The sequence below is a fragment of the Peromyscus leucopus genome, chromosome 10, assembly GCF_004664715.2.
Source record: "Peromyscus leucopus breed LL Stock chromosome 10, UCI_PerLeu_2.1, whole genome shotgun sequence".
NCBI lineage: Eukaryota > Metazoa > Chordata > Mammalia > Rodentia > Cricetidae > Peromyscus > Peromyscus leucopus.
In genome coordinates this window covers 92,462,237-92,485,082 of record NC_051071.1, presented here as the reverse complement: position 1 = coordinate 92,485,082, position 22,846 = coordinate 92,462,237, and the positions used below count along the sequence as shown (strand labels likewise).

Genomic DNA, 22,846 nt, shown 5'->3' with positions numbered 1-22,846 from the left:
CTATGGGTTCCTGGGGTTGAAATCAGTCTGCAGCTTGGCAGCAAACACCTGCACCTATTGCTGTCTCAGGGCTCTATATTTATTGTATAGGCCCTTATCAGTATTTGAATTATCTTGTTTTTTAAAATTAGCTGTTGTCCAGCATGGTGACCACACCTCTATTCCCAGCACTCAGAAAGCAGAGGCAGGCAGATGTCTTTGAGTTTGAGGCCAATATACTCTACATAGCAACTTCTAGAACAGCTAGGGCTATATAGTAAGACTCTGTCTCAAAAACAAACAAAAAATAAATAAAACAAAAAGCCCTCAGGTACATAAATTAGAATTTTATCTCATTGAATTCCGACTGCCTGTTACCCTAGTCTTCTGAATGTTAAGATTACATCTGTTTGCCTCCATGCCTGGATACCAATCTTTTTTTTTTTTTTTTTTTTTTTTGAGTACCTGCCATATAATAGGCATTATATTTGGTTTACTATGGTTTCTCTTTGTTTTGAAAGATGATTTCAAAACAGTATTTTATTTGGAGTTTTATTAGAATTCAGAGTGCTTTTTTACTAAATAATGCACAGGTTTGCATTTAAACTCTTTTGAAAGTTAGCAATTAAGAATTAAAAATGCAGAAGGACTGTTGTAGATTTAAAAAAAGACTAAAAAGTAGTAAAGTACCAGCTATAATTATAAACTTTCAGCCGGGCGGTGGTGGCACACGCCTTTAATCCCAGCACTCGGGAGCAGAGCCAGGCGGATCTCTGTGAGTTCGAGGCCAGCCTGGACTACCAAGTGAGTTCCAGGAAAGGCGCAAAGCTACACAGAGAAACCCTGTCTCGGAAAAAAAAAAAAAAAAATTATAAACTTTCGTTTGATTCTAGACAGTAGTGAGGCATGTTTAGTCCTTTCAGGTAAATTTGAATAGGAACAGGTTTGATACACAGAGTTACTATTAATTTAGAGATTTGTAATGTGTGTAGGCCAAATTATATAGAGCAGTTCCTTATCCTTGGACAATGCATAATAAAGTATGTGATAGTAAATGTCATAACATCTGCTATTTATGTCCAGTGGGTCACAAAAACCTGTGTGCATAAATACATAGGTAGAGAAAGACAGAGAACAGCTGAGACAGAATGTTCATTGCATGTAGCTGAAGGACAGACACACATTTATGTGGTTGTATCGGCTCTTCTGTTGGTTTGAAAAAGGGAACACTAAGGTAATTCAGGTAGATGTAAGTGAGAGACTAGTGCCTTGCTATTTGCCTCCTGGTCTTTGAGCTTTCTGCTACCTAGGCTATTGGAGCTAATGGATCAAAATCTCAAAAAACAAAAACTTGGTGATTTGATTGTGTAGAATAATTTAAAACCTGTAGATTGAAACATGGCTTTTTAAAATCAGCTATCTTCCTGTCTAAGGAAGTACCCTTCCTGTGGCAAGATAGGGTAAGTTCTAACCAACATTGAAACAGATAAAGAAACAAACAAGAATGGCCTTTTAGGCATACCCATTGAAATTTATCTTACAAATCGGTCTGGCTACATTTCTAGAGTTGTACAAGCTTGAAGCGCCCGTTTTTTCTTTCTCTTACCCCCAGTATTTCTAGTTTTGCCTAAAACTACTAAGCTCACCCTTTTCCAGCCACTTGTCAAAGCAGCTTAATGCTGTCTCTTTGTTTTGCTGCACTGTGATATGCAAACTCTTGTCACCTTAAAACATTCTTTTCAACATGGCTTGATGCACCACATTTAATTTTCAATTTTGAATGATGTGTTGGTGTGCAACAGGTACAGGTGACGATACTTCTGAATAAAACATCCACTCTGTGCCTGACACTATACACAACTGAATGTACTTGTTTTCTCACTTCTAGTGAACTAGCATTTGTTAATTTTTTCCCAATAAGCTGTCAGTGTGGTACATCCTTCATTCTGTCTCTTCCTCATGCTTCCTCTGATTAGAGCTTCCTGTCATTAGGGGATAAAATAAGGGAATGTGTGGTTGAAGTCACCCCCCAGCAATTGGGGGTTGAACATCAGCATCACATTGTAGTAGAGTAACCCATCTAAGACACCTGGTGTGTTGTACTGTTCACTGTAGCAGTCCACTGTGTAAATGAGTTAGACTGTCTCCTTCATTTATTGTCATTTACATGGACACTGGTGCTTTTGTGTGACCAGAGAATTATTTTGTTTATCAAATCTTTGGTTTTTCTCCATTCTTTAGACTAGTTCTTAATTTTTAGTCACAGGATTCATGTGTGGACATTTCTTAGATCCTAAAACAATTTTTTTGTACCTCATTTTATATTATCAAACTTTAAAATAATATTTTCCGAGCTGGGCTGGGTAGCTCACACTTTTAATCCCAGCACTCAGGAGGCAGAGGCCGGTGGATCTCTGTGAGTTCAAGGCCAGCCTGGTCTACAGAGCAAGTTCTAGACCAAGAGAAACACTGTTGAAAGCTAAGTTGTTAACTAAGAGATTTGAGTTAAAAATTGAGCTAACTCTGTAGAGAGGGAACTGACGTGAAGTGAGACTAGCAGCAGAACTGGGAGAGCGTCAGTTACTAACAGTGACTGGAGAGGGTTGAGAGTGCATTTCTCAGTGTAGCTAAAAGAAAACCCAGTCAAACTGGCTTAAGTAATAAAGATTTATTTCCTCTTAGAACTGAGAAGTCTAGAAGCAAAGTGTGCTTCAGGGATCTTGATTTGGGGTCCACATTGCTGTTAACCCTGGTTCTGTAGGCTCTGCCTTCTACTTTAGATGAGCTTTGTATCTGTGTACACAGAGTGTCCGTCCTCCAGTTACATGCATTTACAAGTAGAATTCCCCTTGTAGCCGCATGTTAGTGTTCAAAGAGGTCAATTTGGAGCATTTTGGGTTTCAGGTTTTTTTTGTTTTGTTTTGTTTTTAATTCATTTATTTATTATGTATACGACATGTATGACTACAGGCCAGAAGAGGGCACCAGATCTCATTACAGATGCTTGTGAGCCACCATGTGGATGCTGGGAATTGAACTCAGGTCCTCTGGGAGAGCAGTGGGTGCTCTTAACCTCTGAGCCATCTCTCCAGCCCCCTGGTTTTTGTTTTTTTTTTTTTTTTTTTAAGTTTAGGGATACTTAGCCTGTATGATGACTAAACTATATAAATTAAGGAATTAAAATTTCTTTAGTGTGTGGTGTTTGTTACTTTTCTTAAAGCACCTCTGAAGCTTGAGCTAGGTATGCACCCAGCTAGTATGCTGCACATCCAGCTCCCCAGAATTTAGTTTTAGAGTAGGCTGTCATACTTCATCTCTGTAATATTTTGGAGTAGATTTTATGGTTTTAACATGTTCCCATTAATGCAGTGTGGGTGGGATTGGCATTATCATATCCTAACCTCGTAAGTAGGCTGGTAGAGTCTAGACCAGACACATCCATTACACCTGGGTGGCAGCGATTGGTTCAGTGGCTGCTCACATAGTGTGACTTTCAAACTTTGGCTCAAGTTTTACACTGCATCTTCTTCTTCTGGGCATTTGATACAGGTTGGGCATCTCTAATCTGAAAATCTAAAGTAAGAAACTTCTTTGAAGATAACAATGCAACAAATGGAAACTTGTGCATGTGACCTCATGACAGGTCTTAATCAAATGTAAATGCATTAAAAATAACACTGAAAAGTATTTTCAGCATATGTGAATAATGAGTTTATAAAGTGTGTATGACTGAGGTGTGGTGGTATACTCTGTAGTGTAGACGAATTTCTAAACAGTCTTATTAAATAAGAAACACAGAGCCAAATACAGGGGTGAACGCTGTAGAGATCAGAGAAACAGTGAGAGCCACCAGCTAACCTTAGCTCATCGTGCTGCTGTAGCTTCCTAAGGGAACCAGCAACTTCTGTCTAACTAACCTGTCTAACCTTTCTTTTCTTGCTGTTCTGCCCTCTCATTGGCTCTTAGCCCAGCTACCTCACTTCCTTGTCACTGCCTGTCTGTACAGACCTCCAGGTCTCTATGGTTAGTACTGGGATTAAAGGCATGTGTCACCATGCTTGGCTGTTCCCTAGTGTGTCCTTGAACACACAGAGAATGTACTGGGGGGTCTATCCCAAGTCTTCTCCCCAAATGCCAGCCAAGTACTGTGTCACTGAGCTGTATCAACTCCCAGCCCTCACCCCCAGCCCTGTGACAGGGTCTGTCTATCCCTGTCTGGTCTTACACTCTTGCTTCCAGCTGCCAATTGCTAGGATTATAGACATGGGCCACCATACTTCACACAAAAGGTAGATTTTTTAAATACAAAGTCAACACCTTTGGAAGGTAGGTATTTTTTCACCAATGTAAACGAAATATAGTGTAAACCATTTGTACTTTTTTAGCAAGTGGTGTGAGGAAATAAGGAATGAATTGTTCTGAATTAGAGTGATTTCTTTCCTCTGAGAATTATGAAATGCACAAACATATAGACAGTGAACACATCGTGTAATTATCACACACAAGTCACCACCTCCATCCTGTTAATGCTTTGTTTACTTAATTTCTCTGTTGCTTTACCAGATATTCATCTATCTATCATTCTAGCCTCCTTATTTTTTGATGCATTTCAAAGTAAGTTTTGTTATTCTTTGCTCCTAAACACTTAAGCACTCATATTATTAACAAAGTGATTGTTGACCCTTTTGTTAAAAGCTTCATACACAGATTCTTTGGCTTAAGGCTTAACTCAAATCCTGATGTAGATGTTCTCATGGTAAAACTAATGAAATGTGTATCTGTGTCTGTTAACAAATACTACTTTATACCCTTTTGAACTTCATTTATGATCTGACGAAAAGTGTGTGTGGAAGTTATCCTTGGTGAATGCGTGGATTACTGATACACCAAGCTTCTTTCTTTACCAATTAGTTTTACTTAGTAAACCAATGAACTGGAAATCTGTTGTTATCAGCTAGACCAAAAGAAAACCTCAAGAATGCAAGTCTCTAGGAAATTTATTAGTGTAGCTGACATTTTCCACTTGCTTATCAGAAACAAACATATGACACTACTTGAAAGTAGGAAGCCATAAAAATACTTGGAAAAAACATAAACATTAGATAATCGAATGAACTATTTCAGCAGTGATATTAAATTTATATGTAATTCTTAGAATATGTAGTTCTTTAATATATTTTACATTGTGAATATATGTTCTGCTTTTATACTGAAAGAGGTTCTTTGCTAAAAATGCTTTAAAGTAATACTTAAATGAAAGCCTGTTTGTAGAACATTAAAAATCAAGAATTTATAGGTTATTTATACATCTGTCATAAATGGCACTTAGGATCTTTCTGACTGATTCTTTGTTTCCACCTTTATTTATTCACCCACCCACCCACTCATTCATTCATTCATTCATTCATTCATTCATTCATTCATTCATTCATTCATTTATGGTTTTTCAAGACAGGGTTTCTTCATGTAGTTTTGGTGCCTGTCCTGGATGTCGCTCTGTAGACCAGGCTGGCCTCAAACTCACAAAGATCCGCCTAGCTCTGCCTCCCGAGTGTTGGGATTAAAGGTGAGCGCCACTGCTGCCCGGCTGCTTCCACTTTTAAAGCATCAGTGGTTTCTCCTTTAAGAGGACTATTGGGTCCACCTGCCCAGGCAGCGCTCTTTGACAGGTGTCTGTAATGCTGGGCGCTGTTGATATGTGAAAAGTATTTCGAGATAAAAATGCTTAATCATTCTTTTCTCCCCTGAGTTTACCCTGCATGCATTAACAGTTGTTACTCATTTTCTAAGTCATATTTAAATTTAAATGTTATCCACTGATCCACTATAGACTTTAGATTTAATTGAATATAGTGTTTTGTTTTGTTTTTCTTGGAATTTCTTTTTGTCTGGTAAGTACAAGTTCCAGGGACGTGCGTTTGGTTTGGTTATTGTTTGGTTTTGTGGGACTGAGGATTGAACCTAAGACCTCACATGTGCTAGACAAGCACACTACCACTGAGGTTTATCTTCATCCTTTGTTTTTATTTTATGAATGTTTTGCCTCTATGTATGTATGTAGACCATGTGTTTGCATGGTGCCTGCAGAGATCAGAGAAGGTGTCAAATCTTCTCTGGAACTGGAGTTACAGATCACTGTAAGCCACCTCGTGGGTATTGAGAACCAAACCACAGCCCTCTGCAAGAACAAGTGCTCTTAACCACTGAGCCATGTCTCCATCCCTCCATCTTTTTTATTGTAAAGATTTTTCAGATGCCCTATTTTTCATCAATGCTGTCCTTCCTTCAGAAAAATCAACTTCTCTAGAAAATTTATTTTTAGCTAAACCCTAGTGCCCAACTTTGGATGAGATATCTTTGGACTCAATTGTTTTAAACTGACTGACTGATTCTTGCCTCGCCAGAAGAGTTTCTCCCTTGCAGGTGTCCCCATAGGGGAGGGTAGATGAAAATGACTGTTCATGCCCATTCTCCAACCTTTCAAACCTAAGATCTTTTTGTATTCTTCACCTCCTTCCTCACACTGTAAGAGCTTATCTTGGGTTAATCATCTTATTTGTGTTGAATTTTATATCGGCTCACATCTTCCTACTTAGGGAGTTTACTTCTTATTTAATCAAGATTGTAAATATGATAGGATATGAAGATTAGACACACACTCCAAAGGATTGCTGAAGACATCTGACAGTTACTGTTACCAAGTTAGTCTCCTGTGGATGAACAGTGGTCCCCCCAGTGCTGCTGGAATTGGGGATTACTTTCTCTAAGAGCGGTGGTGTCATTGACTCATCTTAGTGAGCACTGGCCCTCCTTACAGCCTCTTCTCCAGTGCACTTCTTCCTGCTCGCTCACTGGCTCCCCTTTGCTCCACTTTTTCCTACTTTGAAGAGGTAGCAGTTTGAAGTAAAGTTAATGTGGAAGATGACCCACTGGACTGATTCAGTGTAACTCATACTCAGATTCAATGTAACTCATATTAACTTAAAACTTAGAAATCTCAGTTTGAGCCAATAGCCAGAGAAAAGACAGACACAACACAGAACAGCAGAGACACTAAGTCAGAATCCCAACAAAATCATTTCTGAAGTCTTCCATCTTTTCCCATTTAAGTAAACAATAATGCCTCTTCATTTCTGTTACTTTTCAGTAAAAATAGTAGCTAATACATTGAATATATATGAGCCCTTCTCATTTGAGGTTCTCCAAGGGAATTGAGCTCCAACGCCTACAGCATTATCATATGTAAAGGTTTAATAATGCTCCTGGCACCTGGGCTGGTACTAAGTACCATCAAGAACTCATTCAGATAGTTAATGTGGAGCCAAGGAAGACCTTAGGATAAGGTAGCTATGTAACGCACTGAGTTTTAGTGATATATTCACCAGTCATTTTTCTTTTCTATGTTGTTTTTGTTCTGTGCCTTTGAAATATTTAAAAAATGGAATGAATAAAAAAGTGATTAATTTAAACATTTATAAATTATCAAATGCCATGTTTTCATAATATTTAATAGCACAATCTATATGAAATATTAAATAAGTTTAGTAAGCATAGAGTATGATCTATGTTTTAAATTTATATTTTAAGCATGAATTTGTAGTTGTAGATGTGAAAATATTCATATGTATCTGCATACAAGGATATATTTTGAAGGCTGCAATCAAAATGACATTGTCTTTGGAAGTGCAGATTATGTATAAATTGTTCATTTCAATTTGTTTTAATTTTGAGCAATGAGAAATCAGTAAAAACAAAACAGGTTTAAAAACAAACTTTAAGAGCTAGAGTTGGTTCAGTGGTTAAGAGCACATCTAGCTCTTGCAGAGGAGCTGAGTTCTGTTTCCAGCATCCACATGACGGCTCACAACCACCTGTAACTCCAGCTCCAGGGGATCCAACACCCTCTTTTGGACTTGGTAGACACTTGTAGTCATGTGTATATACTCACACATAGACTTGTAAACATACAAATTGTAAATAGTTCTCATTGAGAGAGGAGGATGGGGGACTAGGTTCCTGACTATAGGATAGCTACCCATTTTTGTTGTTGGAAGTTATAGTTATTTCTACTTTCTGCCAAGGATATTTGAGGAACATATATAGGCATAAAATGGAAGGTGGGCTGTGTACACTTTGAGGTCTGAAGGAGAGGTCCAGGGTCTCATCTTCTTGTGATTTTGAAAGGTAGCAGAAGGGATTGCTATACTGGAAAATTTTCTTCCATGTGACCCTTTTTTCTGAAGGTGCAATACCTAAGACAATATTAAAACTGACTTTAAAAGCCTATAAATACTCAAATAGCATTAAGGCAGCTTACAGGGGCTTGCAGAGTTCTCTGAAAACACAGTATATGCCTTGTTGCTCTGTTGAATGTCATTCAGCTTGTACTGCTACTCTCTGTAATGTGGTAAAAATAACTGTCCATGCATGTTGATCATATGTGTACAGACTGTCATAGGAAGACTACACTAAAACTGTTCAAATGATTGTCTCCATTGACACAGAAGCAGGAGGATCTCTGAGTTTGAGTCCAGCCTAATCTCTATAGTAAATTGCAGGCCAGCTGGGGTATGAGAAGAAAAGGAAAAGATGGCTTCTCCCTAATAGCAGTAGCCTTGGAAAATGGCCCCATTCCTACTCAGCAACTGCTAGGACCAAGAGCACCATTAAAGACTTACCCCACTCTGCTGTTTGTTCCTGGTTCTGTGTGTGCATGTGAGTCTGAGTGGGGGTGTGCATGGGAGTCTGAGTGGGTGTGTGCATGGGAGTCTGAGTGTGTGTGTGTGTGTGAGTCTGAGTGGGTGTGTGCATGTGAGTCTGAGTGGGGGTGTGCATGGGAGTCTGAGTGGGTGTGTGTGCATGTGAGTCTGAGTGGGTGTGTGCATGGGAGTGAGTGGGTGTGTGCATGTGAGTCTGAGTGGGTGTGTGCATGTGAGTCTGAGTGGGTGTGTGTGCATGTGAGTCTGAGTGGGTGTGTGCATGTGAGTCTGAGTGGGTGTGTGCATGTGAGTCTGCGTGGGTGTGTGTGCATGTGAGTCTGAGTGGGTGTGTGTGCATGGGAGTCTGCGTGGGTGTGTGCATGTGAGTCTGAGTGGGTGTGTGCATGTGAGTCTGAGTGGGTGTGTGCATGTGAGTCTGAGTGGGTGTGTGCATGTGAGTCTGAGTGGGTGTGTGCATGTGAGTCTGAGTGGGTGTGTGCATGTGAGTCTGAGTGGGTGTGTGCATGTGAGTCTGAGTGGGTGTGTGCATGGGAGTGAGTGGGTGTGTGCATGTGAGTCTGAGTGGGTGTGTGCATGTGAGTCTGAGTGGGTGTGTGCATGTGAGTCTGAGTGGGTGTGTGCATGTGAGTCTGAGTGGGTGTGTGTGCATGTGAGTCTGAGTGGGGGTGTGCATGGGAGTCTGCGTGGGTGTGTGCATGTGAGTCTGCGTGGGTGTGTGTGCATGTGAGTCTGAGTGGGGGTGTGCATGGGAGTCTGCGTAGGTGTGTGCATGTGAGTCTGAGTGGGTGTGTGCATGTGAGTCTGAGTGGGGGTGTGCATGGGAGTCTGCGTGGGTGTGTGTGCATGGGAGTCTGAGTGGGTGTATGCATGTGAGTCTGAGTGGGTGTGTGCATGTGAGTCTGCGTGGGTGTGTGCATGTGAGTCTGCGTGGGTGTGTGTGCATGTGAGTGAGTGGGTGTGTGTGCATGTGAGTGAGTGGGTGTGTGCATGTGAGTCTGAGTGGGTGTGTGCATGTGAGTCTGAGTGGGGGTGTGCATGGGAGTCTGAGTGGGGGTGTGCATGTGAGTCTGAGTGGGTGTGTGTGCATGTGAGTCTGAGTGGGTGTGTGCATGTGAGTCTGAGTGGGGGTGTGCATGGGAGTGCGGTTGTCTGGAGAGGCCAGGGGAAAGTGTCCGGTATGTCAGATCTTCTGGATCTGGAGCTGCCGGCTGTTGTATACCACCTGACATGGGTGGTGGGAATTGAACTCAGGACCTCTTTAATGCAGTATATGCTCAGAATTGCTGAGCCATTTCTTCAGTCCCAAGAGCATTTTTAAAAATCAGCTATATCTAGGATTCCCAGTGCATAGTCCTGAGCAAATGTAACAGGAGACTCACAGTTAATTATCCCTTTGTAGAGTTAGAGGATTTTTTCTGTTTCTTCAAAACAATTTCAAGTATAACTGGGAGTCTCATCAGCTTTTGACTAGGCACTGGCTTTTATAGTGTGGGTAGAAAAACAACTGTATATGAAAATAATTTCATAAATGGCCTTGAAATTCAAGGGTAATTTTGTCATCAGAGGACCTGTTTGGTCATTAATTTCTAAAACTTTCTCAAGGGTATATTTTATAAAGTGTATGCTTTGTCATCATTAGGCGTATTTTAGAAACACTCAATTTACTTAATTAAGAATTACTTTTAAGAGATAGAATGGATTTGATCATAATTTAGCTCCCTAAACTGCTGTCCTGTGTTTTAAAATACTTTAGTTCATGCTGTAAAATCGTCTGCTGATTTTTTTTTGTCACAAAACAGAAAGAAGAGGATGAATTACAAGGACAGCTCAGCAGGTCCGACTCTCACCAGTACGTTAGGGAGCTGAAGGATCAGATAGCAGAGCTGACTCATGAGGTGAGTGATAAATGTTGGTCTTCACTTAGTTCTTCCTTCCTTCCTCTCTTGATGTAACACTTCATTACTGACCTTTTCATGCTAAATGTTGACTCTGAATTCATGAATTCATGATTATAGTTAAGAGCAGCTTAGAAGATTGCCTTTTTAAGCAAAGATTTTTGTGTTCAAATATTAAGGATTTGCCTTTCTTAAACTTGTAATAACTTAAAAGGATCAGTTTCTGGCATGTATCTTATTTTTTTAATTGTGATCTGAAAACACTTGGTAGTCACCCACGTCTTCAGTATCCTGCAGTTATATTAAAATTTCCTTACACCTAACTGACTGGATCTGTGGTGCTTGCCGTTGGGTGGAGGGAAGTCTTCTCTCCCTTCATGGTGCTCTTACTGAGATTGCAAAAAAGGACACTTGCCTAATATCAGTTAAACAGATTGCTTAGTATTTTAATGTTTTTTAAACTGGCACCTAGAATCTCTGACATTCAGCCAATGAAATTTCCCAGAATTTGACTAGCTCTTAGGCTAATTTAAGTTATTTAAACTAATCAATGTGACTGGAGAGAATCTTTTTGTTAGTGCAGCTTAGGTACAATTATCTGGTCTTTACTATTTTCTCATGATACATATTCAGCAATACAGATAAAACTGGATTTTTTATTTTGAATATTTGTAAAATAATATTTATTCACAGTAAGGAGATTTGAAAGGATAGCATAAACTTGATTTGCTTTTAAAACGAAGAAAGGAAACTCCTTGACCACTAGATGAATCTAAACCTCCAAGGAACAAGTGTGGACATTTGCCCTTTCCTGACCTTACATCCTTCAGTTGAGGCTGAGTGTTGGCGAAATAACTTCCTGCAGGTAGTTAGTTTACGAGTGAATTCCTAGTGAAGAGGAAACAAAGCTTAAAACAAAGCTGACAGATTCACATGTGGTTGATTCAGTCCAGTCTCCTGTGGCGTATCAGGGCCATTCCTATCAACATTAGTATTATTATGCATGGTAACATTGGAGGGGATTTTATGTATGCCTTTAACTGTTAGTAAACCTGTAACAAATAACATGTGTTTTATCTCTGTCACTATGGGTATTCTGCAAATCCTCCCTCTGGGAACTTCTCCTTGTTCCCAGAGTGTGTTCTTAAGAAATTATGACAGAAATAAAGCAATTTCCTGTAAAGTGTAAGAAAACTAATATTGTTGGATTAAGAAAATTATATGTAAATTGATTATATTTCTAAAACTAGCCTAAATCAACAGGAATTAATTTTGCCTGTCACATGTGACTAAAAAAAAAAAAAAAAGTTTTTTTTTTCCCCATCAAGACAGAAAACTACGTGAGATTTAGCTTTAATGTAGTGATTGTTCTGTGGAGGCAGGATCGCAAATTGTCATCTAGATTGATATCAAACTTTCAATCCTTTTGCTTCAGGTTCTGGAACACTAGAATTATTGAGTGCTCCACTGACATGTATGCATGTGCAAGGTGTGTGTGTGTGTGTGTGTGTGTGTGTGTGTGTGTGTCTATAAATTAATAACTTTGAAAGCAATTTATTGTATAGACTTGAAGAGAAAACTAATTTTCAGAGTACAATGTTCTGCTAAAGAGCTAGATAGATCCAAATTAAAGACTATAAATTTGTGATGAGATGTAGTTCAGAATAGCCAAAATCCTGAGTTTAAGAAGGTCCCTGGTAAACCGGGCATAGTGGTGCACACCTTTAATCCCAGCACTCAGGAGGCAGAGCCAGGCGGATCTCTGTGAGTTCGAGGCCAGCCTGGTCTACAGAGTGAGTTCCAGGACAGCCAGCGATCCATGGTGAGACCTTGTCCTGGGTTGGGGGTGGTGTGGAGGTACACCTCAAGTACAGCTGGGGACCACTCACACAGGCTCAGAAACAAACCTGAGGACATGGTAGGAGCTTGGTGGAGGCAGAATCTGACTGAAGGATTAATGTGACTAAGTCATCAGAAGGGGTGGGTAGACTGAGCAGAAGCAAGGTATGTAGGAGGTAATATGAAATCATCTCAGGTAATCAGTTGGAGATGCTTTTCCATTGTGTTTTCCAAGCAGATTTTAATTCAGTTGCCTGTTTTAGTTTATCACAAAAGAAGCTAAACAACAAATGAAAATTTAAACTAGGATACTGGGTGAAACAGACTGACTGACTGACTGACTGACTGAGGGGCTGAAGAGATGGCTTGCTGGTTAAGAGCATTTGCTGCTCTGTGAAGAGAACCTGACTTCCTGAGGCTCACAACTGCGTGTAATTCCAGCTCCAGGTCCATGTCCTCTCCTGGCATCCTGAGCACCTGCATGTGCACATTCTCACACACAGACGGACACATATGCACATAAATAAATATAATTTAAGTCTTTGAAAAACAAGGGGTAGACTTACCACCGAAATACCTGCTATGAGGGATGGAGAGATGACTCGGTGGTTCAGAGAACTTACCGGTCTTATAGAGGACTTGGATTCAGTTCCCAGCATGTACCTCAGACAGCTTGCAACAGGCTGTAACTCCAATCCCAGGTAATCCCATGCCCTCTGGCCTCCTTGGGCACTCACACATGCATGATGTACATAGATTCACCACAGGCACACAGACTTACACATAAATAATACATAGATAAATCTTTTTAAAAATTACTACTATAATTACTATTGTCCAGTTCTGGTATCCTTCTAAGGGGATTAAGTACTGTGCCACTTTGACATTCTGTTTACATTCTTTGATACAGTCCTTCACAGTTTAAGACAGATAATGAAAGTCAATCTCATAGTGGTAACATTTGTATGGTAGAATTTGCTAAATCTTTGACTTTCAATATGAAAATTTTCCTTTAAAGATTAATATTGTAGTTGCTCATGTGAGTGTTAACAGTCATTTTGTTAGCTATTTGTTCTTATTGAAGGGCATCTCAAGAGAAACTTAGCACAGTCATCTTCCTCTGCAGATAGGGCACTGTACATGTAATAATTGTGACCCCTTCCATAGTCAGCTCAATGAAGCAGGCTGTTTTAATGCTGTCTGAATACACTGGTGGTCTGTAACACAGTGATGGTTTGTGTCTGTTGAGTATCATTGTGTCAGATAACTCACTTTGACTGCCATTCCCTTCTCAATGAGATACCATCCTCAGCTGTGTGGATTGGACACTGAGACTCAACAATAGTTACTTTCCAAAGAAGCATACAAGAAACCGATGGCTGAACCAGATTCCAGCCTAGTTCAGCTTGCTCTCCCTAGGCTGTTTCTACAGACATTAGCTCTAATATCTGAATTCTTAGGAGTGGCTATTAGCATATGAGCTGTGATACAATTCTCTGGAATATGTTTTCAGATGTCCAAAAGAGACACTTTTCTTTTTCAAGGTAGATCGTCACATGTCATAAGAATCTTTTATTGTTTCTACAAACTAAGTAGGCAATTAGAAATTTGAGTGAATAAAGGAAATCCATAAACAAAGCTTTTGCTGATATTTGCTTAGAAAATAGTTGTTAAATATTCATTTTAAAATTCTTATGTTAATGTACACCTGAGCCAAAGATATAATTAAACACCCACCAAAAGGTATTCTTTTTTCTTTTTGTTTTTCCAGACAGGGTTTCTCTGTGTAGTTTTGGAGCCTGTCCTGGAACTCATTCTGTAGCCCAGGCTGGCCTCGAACTCACAGAGATCCTCCTGCCTCTGTCTTCCACCTGCTGGCATTAAAGGCATGTGCCACCACTGCCTGACCCAAAAAGTATTCTTAATGCCCTAAAAATGCTTAATAAATTTTAATAGGTAACACTTACTTTGTTATTAAAGTAGAATTTTTAAAACACAAGTCCTAATAGGTCTTAATAAAAACCCGGAGCCAGATATTGGGGTAACTGCTGAAAGATCAGAGAAACAAAGGAGCAAGCCACAGCCACTTCTCACCTCACCAAGTCCTCAGCAGAAAAGACTGAGCTCCTTTCTCTTCCCACCTTGTATTCCTTTCTCTGCCCAGCCATATCACTACCTGTGCTGGGATTAAAGGCTGTGCCTCCCAAGTACTGGGAGCAAAGGCATGAGATCCCAAGGGCTGGGACTGAAGGTGTGTGCCACCACTGCCTGGCCTCTATGGTTAACTGGTGGCTGGCTTTGCCCTCTGATCTTCAGGCAAGCTTTATTTGATAGATCATGCACAAAATATCATATTTCCCCTTTTTGTCTAAAATTTAAAAAAAATATTATAACTAATATAAGAAAAACTATAGTAAGTTCAATAACTACATATAATATATACAGGCAGTTATTATATCAATAATGTCTAGTCCATTAACACTTGACAAATTCAGAGAAAATACTCCATTATTTATCCTGTTTTGGTGAATCCAAAGTGTTGTACCTAATAATTTTCTATCCTGACTTGTATTGCCAACCGAAAACTATCTTTTGATGTCGCTCAAACTTTAGTGAATTTCTTTTCTGAATCTGGTAACAAGGAAAACTATTACTATCTAGTCCTCAACTCCAGAGACCCAAGAAACAAATGATATTACCTGAGTAAGCAGGAAGTGCAAGCAAGCCACTTCCAAAAAATGTGAGAAATGACAGAAACAGCTGGCTGCCTGGACAATCATCCAAGATTCCTCTGTAACGTTGGGGCATCCATCTTCAGTCTACAGGCCTTGAATATCTGACAGACTTTCCTCCCTCCCTCCCTTCCATCTTTCCTTTCATTCTTTCTTTATTTTTTCTTTATTTTTGTCTTGATAGACTTCTCTGTGAAGCAGGGTTTTTGAAGGACTGTCCCACCTTGGCAAGGGTTGGCAGTCCTTTCTTCTGTGTCCTGCTTGTCCATTTGGACAGCACACTGTCAGCATTCGAAGCAAGAGCACTTTCTTGCCCAGTGGCTTACTTTTGCCACAAAGAAAGTAAACTCCATATGGAGATTCTTGGATGCTCATTGTCTTCTCTGAAGTAGATTGGTGCTGCCAGAAGCAGACGTCTCATTGTCATTTAAAAAAAAAAATAGAAAAATAACCTGTGTTATTAAAATACTGCCATATTCTCTGAAGTGTTTGAAGATGACCTCTCTATCTAAAATATATCTCTGTTTAACCTTGAAAACATACCTAATATGACTACAAGTTTGATTATAATGACTATTAACTTGAATTTCCTTATATCCTAATTAGTTGGTAATAATAGCTTTTAAGGACTAAAAATTTGCATTGCATTGTTAAATGAGGTTTATAGGTACAATACCTTGAAGAAGAATAGAAATGTATGTATAGTATATTCTAACAAAAATGTCAAATTTTAATCAATATACAAAGATCCATATCAATGTAAAATATTTAAAACAAGGAGTTGCTTTTTAAAAGTAGATTCAATAATCTACCTTTTTATTCTATCCATATCCCCCTTTTTTCAGAGTAGATTCAATAATCTACCCTATCCTATCTTATCTATATCCCCTTTTTTTCTTTTTCAAAACAAGAACTCTGAATCTAATCTCCTTTGTTTTTAAACCATTACCAATAACAAACTTGTAACCAACCACCCTAAACAATGACAAATATCTATAACCCATTGAACGACCAAAAACTCTAAGAATCAAATGACAGTATACCTTTTTATATTTTCACAGTTTTCCATTTTCCTGATAGTTTCATTCTTTTGTATTGGTTTAAAATTACTAGTAGGGCTGGAGAGATGGCTCAGAGGTTAAGAGCACTAGCAGCTCTTTTAGAGGTCCTGAGTTAAATTGCCAGCAACCACATGGTGGCTCACAACTATCCATAATGAAATGATGCCCTTTTCTGGTGTGCAGACATACATTCAGGCAGAACACTGTAGAAATAATAAATAATTTTTTTTAAAAAGATACAGAAGAATTACTAGTACAGGGCTGGAAGAGGAGCTCAATTGTTAAGAGCACTGCCACTCTTCAGAGAGCAGGGGTTCCCGGCACCATGCTGGATGGCTCACACCTCCTATGATGCCAGCTCCAGGGGTATGACACCCTCTCCTGGTCTCCAAGGGCATTTGTACTGTATGAACATGGACAGATACACACAAGGATGTGTGAATAAGTAAATTTTTAAACTGCATTTTGTAAATGAATGATGATAAAATGATATTTGAATTTGAATATTTTCAATATAATAAAAAAGCATTTTAAAGACTGATGGCTGCCGGGCAGTGATGGCCCACGCCTTTAATCCCAGCACTCAGGAGGCAGAGCCAGGCGGATCTCTGAGTTTGAGGCCAGTCTGGTGTACAGAGCGAGATCCAGGACAGGCACCAAAACTATACAGAGAGACCCTGTCTCGAAAACCCCTCCCTCTCAAAAAAAAAAGACTGATGGCTGGGCGTGATATGCCTGTAATCCCAACAGTATAGAGACTAGGGCATGAGGATCACTAGGCTACAGAATGAGTTTAAGACCATTCAGAACTACATGGAAAGACCCTGCCACAAAGAAAAAATTCATTTGAACAATGATCTTTAGAACCAAAATATTTAGCTTTGTATGGCTGTGCACACCTTTAATCCCAGCACTTGGGACATGGAGGGAGGCAAGATGACCATGAGTTTATCAGCACATGGGGAGTTTGCGGTTAGTCTGAGCTAAATGAGACTGTCTCAGAAGCACAAAAACAAGCAAAACTATCACCAAGAATATTTAAGAGGAGACTATACTTGTTTGACTCTCTCTCTCTGCCTTTCCATGGGTTCCAGGGATCAAACTCAGGGGTGAGGCTTGTGTAGCAAGCTCCTTCACACACTGAGCCCTCTTCTTGGCCTCCACTTGTTCCTTAGCTGCATGCTTATTGTCTGCTGCTTGTTTCTGTAAGTCTTCAAGACTTCCTGCTAGGCACAGCAGGGCTCCAGGAATGTTCCCTGTTCATTAAAGTCATAGCCAAGAGTAGAATTCATATCCTAACCCACAAACTGGATGGCATCCATGCAGTTCTAGAAACAGAAATAAGGATTTTTTAATAAAATTTTTTTCTGTTTGTTCTGATGGCTACTGATTTTGATTTCTAAGAAAATTATAGTGTTTAAAATTAATACATAAGGTATAAGTTGTCATTTGTTTTTACCATAAAAAAATATTAGTTTTCCCAGAGTAGCAGCTTCTAACTACAAAGAAGTAAAACCTTAAAATTGGCTTCTTTCATTGGGTCAGTGTAGGAGCTCATGCCAGTCTCAGGGCAAGTGAGGACTTTTTCTTTGCTGACTAAGCCATTTCAGGAACAGAGTAAACAATCACATTTGTGCCTGTGAAAATTACCTTAAAATCCTTAAATGTTTGTGTGGCTTATAAGTCTTCGAACTTCTGTTTATACTTTTTAAATTAAGTTTAATTATTGTGTCATGTATAATATTTTTATTTAGAATAATATTGCTATATGAAATGCTCATTTTGCATTCTTATTTGTTGGAACCTGGGAATCAAACCCAGGCCTTGTGTATAGTAGTCAGCATTCTACCACTGTATTACATCCTAAAATACTGAGGTTAGCAGATCCATCACTAATGAAATGCCTAAGGATAATGAGCTTGTGAAGACAGAACAGTTATTTTAGCTCAACAGATGTGTAGGTACCAGTCAGTGATGATTGGTTCTGTTCCTTGGAGCCGTGTTGAAGCAGCACATCATGGCAGCAGTGTGTGGTGGGACAGAATCCCTCATCTTGTGGCCAGGAATGCCAGGGTACCACATTCAGCATGCCTTTAGGGACACTCCCACAATGACCTTCTGGCTTTTGGATGTGCTCTCTCCATCTCTATTTCTGATTGTCCCCTCTCCTCTGAGTATGTGTTTGGCATTATGGGTACTAAGCAAGCACTGTATCACTGCTACATCCTTAGTCTAACACCATCTCATAAAAGTTATAGAACCACCTGTTAGCATCACCCCTGGAGACCAAGCCTTTAATACATGGACCTCTGGGGAACATGTAAGACCCAAACTATAGCAGTACTTAAAGCCAAGATTTAAGGTTCATGTGTTTTTAGTCCAGAAGTGTTTTTAAAATTTATGTAGCATTTCACTAGATATGTGAAAAAGTTAGGGCCAAAGAGTCAGGGAACTTACTCATAATTATAGAGTTGTTGGTATATGAGAGAGACCAAATTAATGTCCCTGCAAAAGGCTTGACATGCAGCATCATACCCCTTCTATAACCCTGATGATATATGACTGTGCATGTCATTAACCTATAAAAAGTTCCCTGTTTGAATTAAAAATGAACCACTTCTCTCAGGACACATTATATCCTGATATAGGGAATAGAAGTCTAGTTTCACTTTGTATTCTTTCCTTTTCTTCTACAGATTTTGGATTTTTTTTTGTTTGTTTGGTTTTTTTTTTTGGTTTTGTTTTGTTTTGTTTTGTTTTTTCAAGACAGGGCTTCTCTGTGTAGCTTTTGCGCCTTTCCTGGAACTCACTTGGTAGCCCAGGCTGGCCTCGAACTCACAGAGATCCGCCTGGCTCTGCCTCCCGAGTGCTGGGATTAAAGGCATGCGCCACCACCGCCTGGCTAGATTTTGGATTTTTATTTCATTCAAAGCAAGGAAAATTATTTAACTTGGCCTAGCACATTCCTGTTTTTAGTGGAGTATCCTAAAATCTTGAAGATAAGGTGACTTTCTAGACACAGGCAGCTGTTGTTTTCTAGCCAAATCTGATATTGTCAGAAGCAGAAATAGATGAAAACAGTCACCACCATTCATATATATCTGTTACTTAACAAATAGAAGCATAACTGCAGGTGAGTTAGACAAGTTAGTTTAGCTGTTGACTATACTCTGTATAAAGAGTTCGCATTTTAACTGGTGGCCAAACTCCTGCTAGGTAGTTCTATTTTTTCCCTTATACAGCATATCTTTCTGCTCATTCCCTGCCTCAAAAAAAAAAAAAAACAAAAAAACATAATTTACCACATTCAAGGAAAAACTATAGTTCTACACAGGCTAGCTTGTCTTAACCAATTTTCAGACTTACATTCTATTGTGTGAAAAGAACGTCTGCCCCGTTATGTACACTGTGCATCTCATTCATGCTGTAGGTCACGGGGACTTTTTTAACTTTGTAATGACGTATGTGCATCTGTGGTATTGATCTCATTTAAAACTGGGGTTAATTCATAAGAATTTTTAAAAATTAGGTCTGGTGGGAGGGGCTAAGATCATCTAAAAACCACTTAAGATTCAAAATCAGAAAACAAGAGGAAAGGTGCCAGAACTTAGAGAAAAACAAGGAGATCTCTTGGGAATATACAGATTTGCTGAGGATTTCTAGGATAGGTCTGGAGAGATGGCTTGGGTTAAGAGCACTGACTGGTCTTTCAGAGGCCCAGAATTCAATTCCTACCACCCACATGGTAGGTTATAGCCATTTGTAACTTCAACCTCAGGGGATCCAAACACTCTTCTGACTTTGGAGGGCATCAGGCATGCACATGGTGCACATACATACATACATACATACATACATACATACATACATACTTACATGCAGAAAACTCATATATATAAAATAATATAAATCTAAAAAAATTTTTTAAAGAAATCAATAGGATAAAATCTGAGCAAATGGCCAATTTAGAGAATACGGGATTTGGATCTAATACTTAGATTTAAAGGGTCAAATAAATCCCTTCAAAAGACAGCACACTAGTCATAGAGCAGGACAAGTAAGTGTACATTGACTAGAATGTTGAGCTGTTTTGATGGGCCAAGGAAGGGGAGACACAGCATTTATTTCACTACTGTACTTGCCTGTGTATATTCCTAAAGTGGAAATTGACAGCGAAAAAGAGTATTGATCAGCTTTCTAAGTCTACTGACTTGTGAAGGTCCTGCCATTGTAGTAGCAACTTGTTTTTGTAGCCACTTGTCTTGGAGATCACATTGTCCCAAATTTGGCTAATGGGAATTCTCTCAAGCAGGTTCTATGTTGAGTCTCCCCCTACCCCCTCTACCCACCTTTTCCCCATAATCTGTCACTTCTGAGTTTGTGAGCATCTAAATAGTATTTTACACTACATAGGAATATTTATTCTCCAGTGTATAGTTCCAAAGCAGTGTTTATTAGTGCTGATCAATAAATGTCTTAAGAGATGTTCCTAAAATTATCTGTGACAGTTAGAATGGCAGTGTAAAGGTTGAGAAACCTAGGATAGGCGTGGTGACTTACAACCCCAGTGCTCAGGAGGTTGAGTCAGCAGGATCACTTCAAGTCTGAAGCCAGTCTGAGCTACAGAGTAAGATTCTATTGGGGGGGGGTGACTAAGGCCCATCACTTAGAAGGCTGGGTGTAGTGATTCACATCTGTAATTCTAGCACTTGAGATTGAAGCAGGATTGCCAAAAGTACCAGGCCAGCGTGGGCTAAAGGTTGAAACCTGTTTAAAAAAATAAAAAAGATATGGCAGTCAGTATTTTTTTGTAAGAAAACATAGTCATCTCTCCAGCCCTCACTTTGTTTTTAAATGGAACTGAAAAGAGCTCTCATAGAGAGTAATTGAGTAAAGGCAGACATCTTTCTTTCATCCCCCACCCCTGAGCTGGAGCTGGCACCCAGGGTCTTGTGTGTTCTGGACCCTACCTACCCCTGAGCTACATCCCCAGCCCAAGCAAAGTTCCGTAAGCAAGAGGAGATCCACAGAGGCAGCCTACTTCCTGGGTTACACTCAGAGGAATTTGAGTTCCATTCCTTTTGAGATCTTGGTCCATAGTGTGAGTTACAGAGTCTCAGAGCCAGTTTGAATCTTTTAAATTTAATTGTGATGTTGTTACCATTATCCACTAAACCACCTAATACTTGACACTTAAAGTTTTTTTCAGTGTTTGTTTATTTTTATCTTATGTGCATTGGTATTTTGCCTGCATATATTTCTGCGTGTTAGATCCCCTGGAACTGGAGTTACGGTTGTGAGCTGCCATGTGGGTTCTGGGGATTGAACCCGGGACCTCTGGAAGAGCAGCCAGAGCGATCAACTGCTGAGCCATCTCTCCAGTCCCCATCCTATTTTTTTCAATGTTTATATATTTTTATTTTGACACTTGTTTTTCATGCTGTGTGTTCTTAGATTAAGAGGCTGGTTTCATGAACTTCGATTTTGGAATATAATTAGTCATTTTTAAAATTTTGTTTTCTTTTAGATCTTGAATTTATGGAGATCTGCCTACCTTTGCCCCTCTAGTACTGGGATTAAAGGCATGCAGCTCCACGCCCAGCAAGTAACTTAATTTTTATGTTACTTTTAAAAAATAAATTGCATAGTGCTAGCTTTTTTTCTTTTCTTTCTTTTTTTTCAAATTAAGAACATTTACTAGGAGCTTGGGAACAGTTACTAAGTATCAGTTAAGGAGCTTTGGTAAAAGCTGAACTGCTGGCTCTCAGATTTACTAAAACACAAAGTTTTCAACTGTGGCTAAGGCTTTTAAAACAGTAAATCATGTGCTTTTCATGAACAGTATCTCACAGATGCAGTTGGACATGAGATAATCAGATTTTCTCTCCCCACAAACAGAACAGCTGGAAATGTCTACCAATATACATATCACAGACTTTATGCTGCTCTGCTGCCTGTCTGATTTAAGTTGTGGTCAGTGTGAGGAACCTGTGATGTGATAAGATAGCGTTCATGAGGTCATGTGGTTTGTGAGGACCCAATCTTCACTGAGCAGCCTGCAAGCCTCAGGATGAAGAGGAGTCGGATGCTGACCCCGCTGAAGGAGGAGGTTTTGTGCTCCCTGGTAGCGGGAGGGGTGGATGTGTCTTACATGTTTGAAAATTACATGATCAGGAGTTATAGCTCCAGAAGGAGTGAGCACTACAAGCCATTTATGAGCCTTTCTTTATACTTAGTACCTCAGCCTCAAACATTAAGGAAATGCTATTGCAGCATTTCCTTTCTATTTAAGACGAAGTTGAAGGAGATAGCCATCGTTTAATTTTTATTGAGAGAAGAACTATATATAGAAGAAGGCTTACATTGTTGGTGATTTTTCTTTTATCAGTTAGAAATTGCTTTCCAAGTAGACTTACTTATTTTCAACCTGTCAGTATCTGTGTTTGAATCACACAGACAAAATGACTACCTGGTTTTAATCAAATAAATAAATCATTTTATCCAGAGTTGTGTGTGCTCAAGTTTACCCGTGTAGGGTCTATAGTTCCTTGGACTTCCGGTATATTCACAGAGTAGTGCACTGGTCGTCACAGTCAGCTCTAGAACTCTTCCAGGCCCTG

At 39.4% G+C, this 22,846-nt stretch overlaps 1 protein-coding gene across 9 annotated transcripts in view; it reads left to right on the top strand.

The window, feature by feature from the left end:
- Window positions 1-22,846, top strand: part of Evi5 (ecotropic viral integration site 5) — a 153,355-nt gene that overhangs the window by 116,525 nt on the left and 13,984 nt on the right. For 8 of the 9 annotated variants that reach the window (XM_028867385.2, XM_028867384.2, XM_028867389.2 and 5 more), the window contains one exon: window positions 10,499-10,594. In XM_028867385.2, coding sequence (XP_028723218.1) covers window positions 10,499-10,594 — 96 coding nt within the window. Of the gene's footprint in view, window positions 1-10,498; window positions 10,595-22,124; window positions 22,733-22,846 lie in introns of those variants that run through there. The other variant, XM_037209282.1, reaches the window with a different exon arrangement.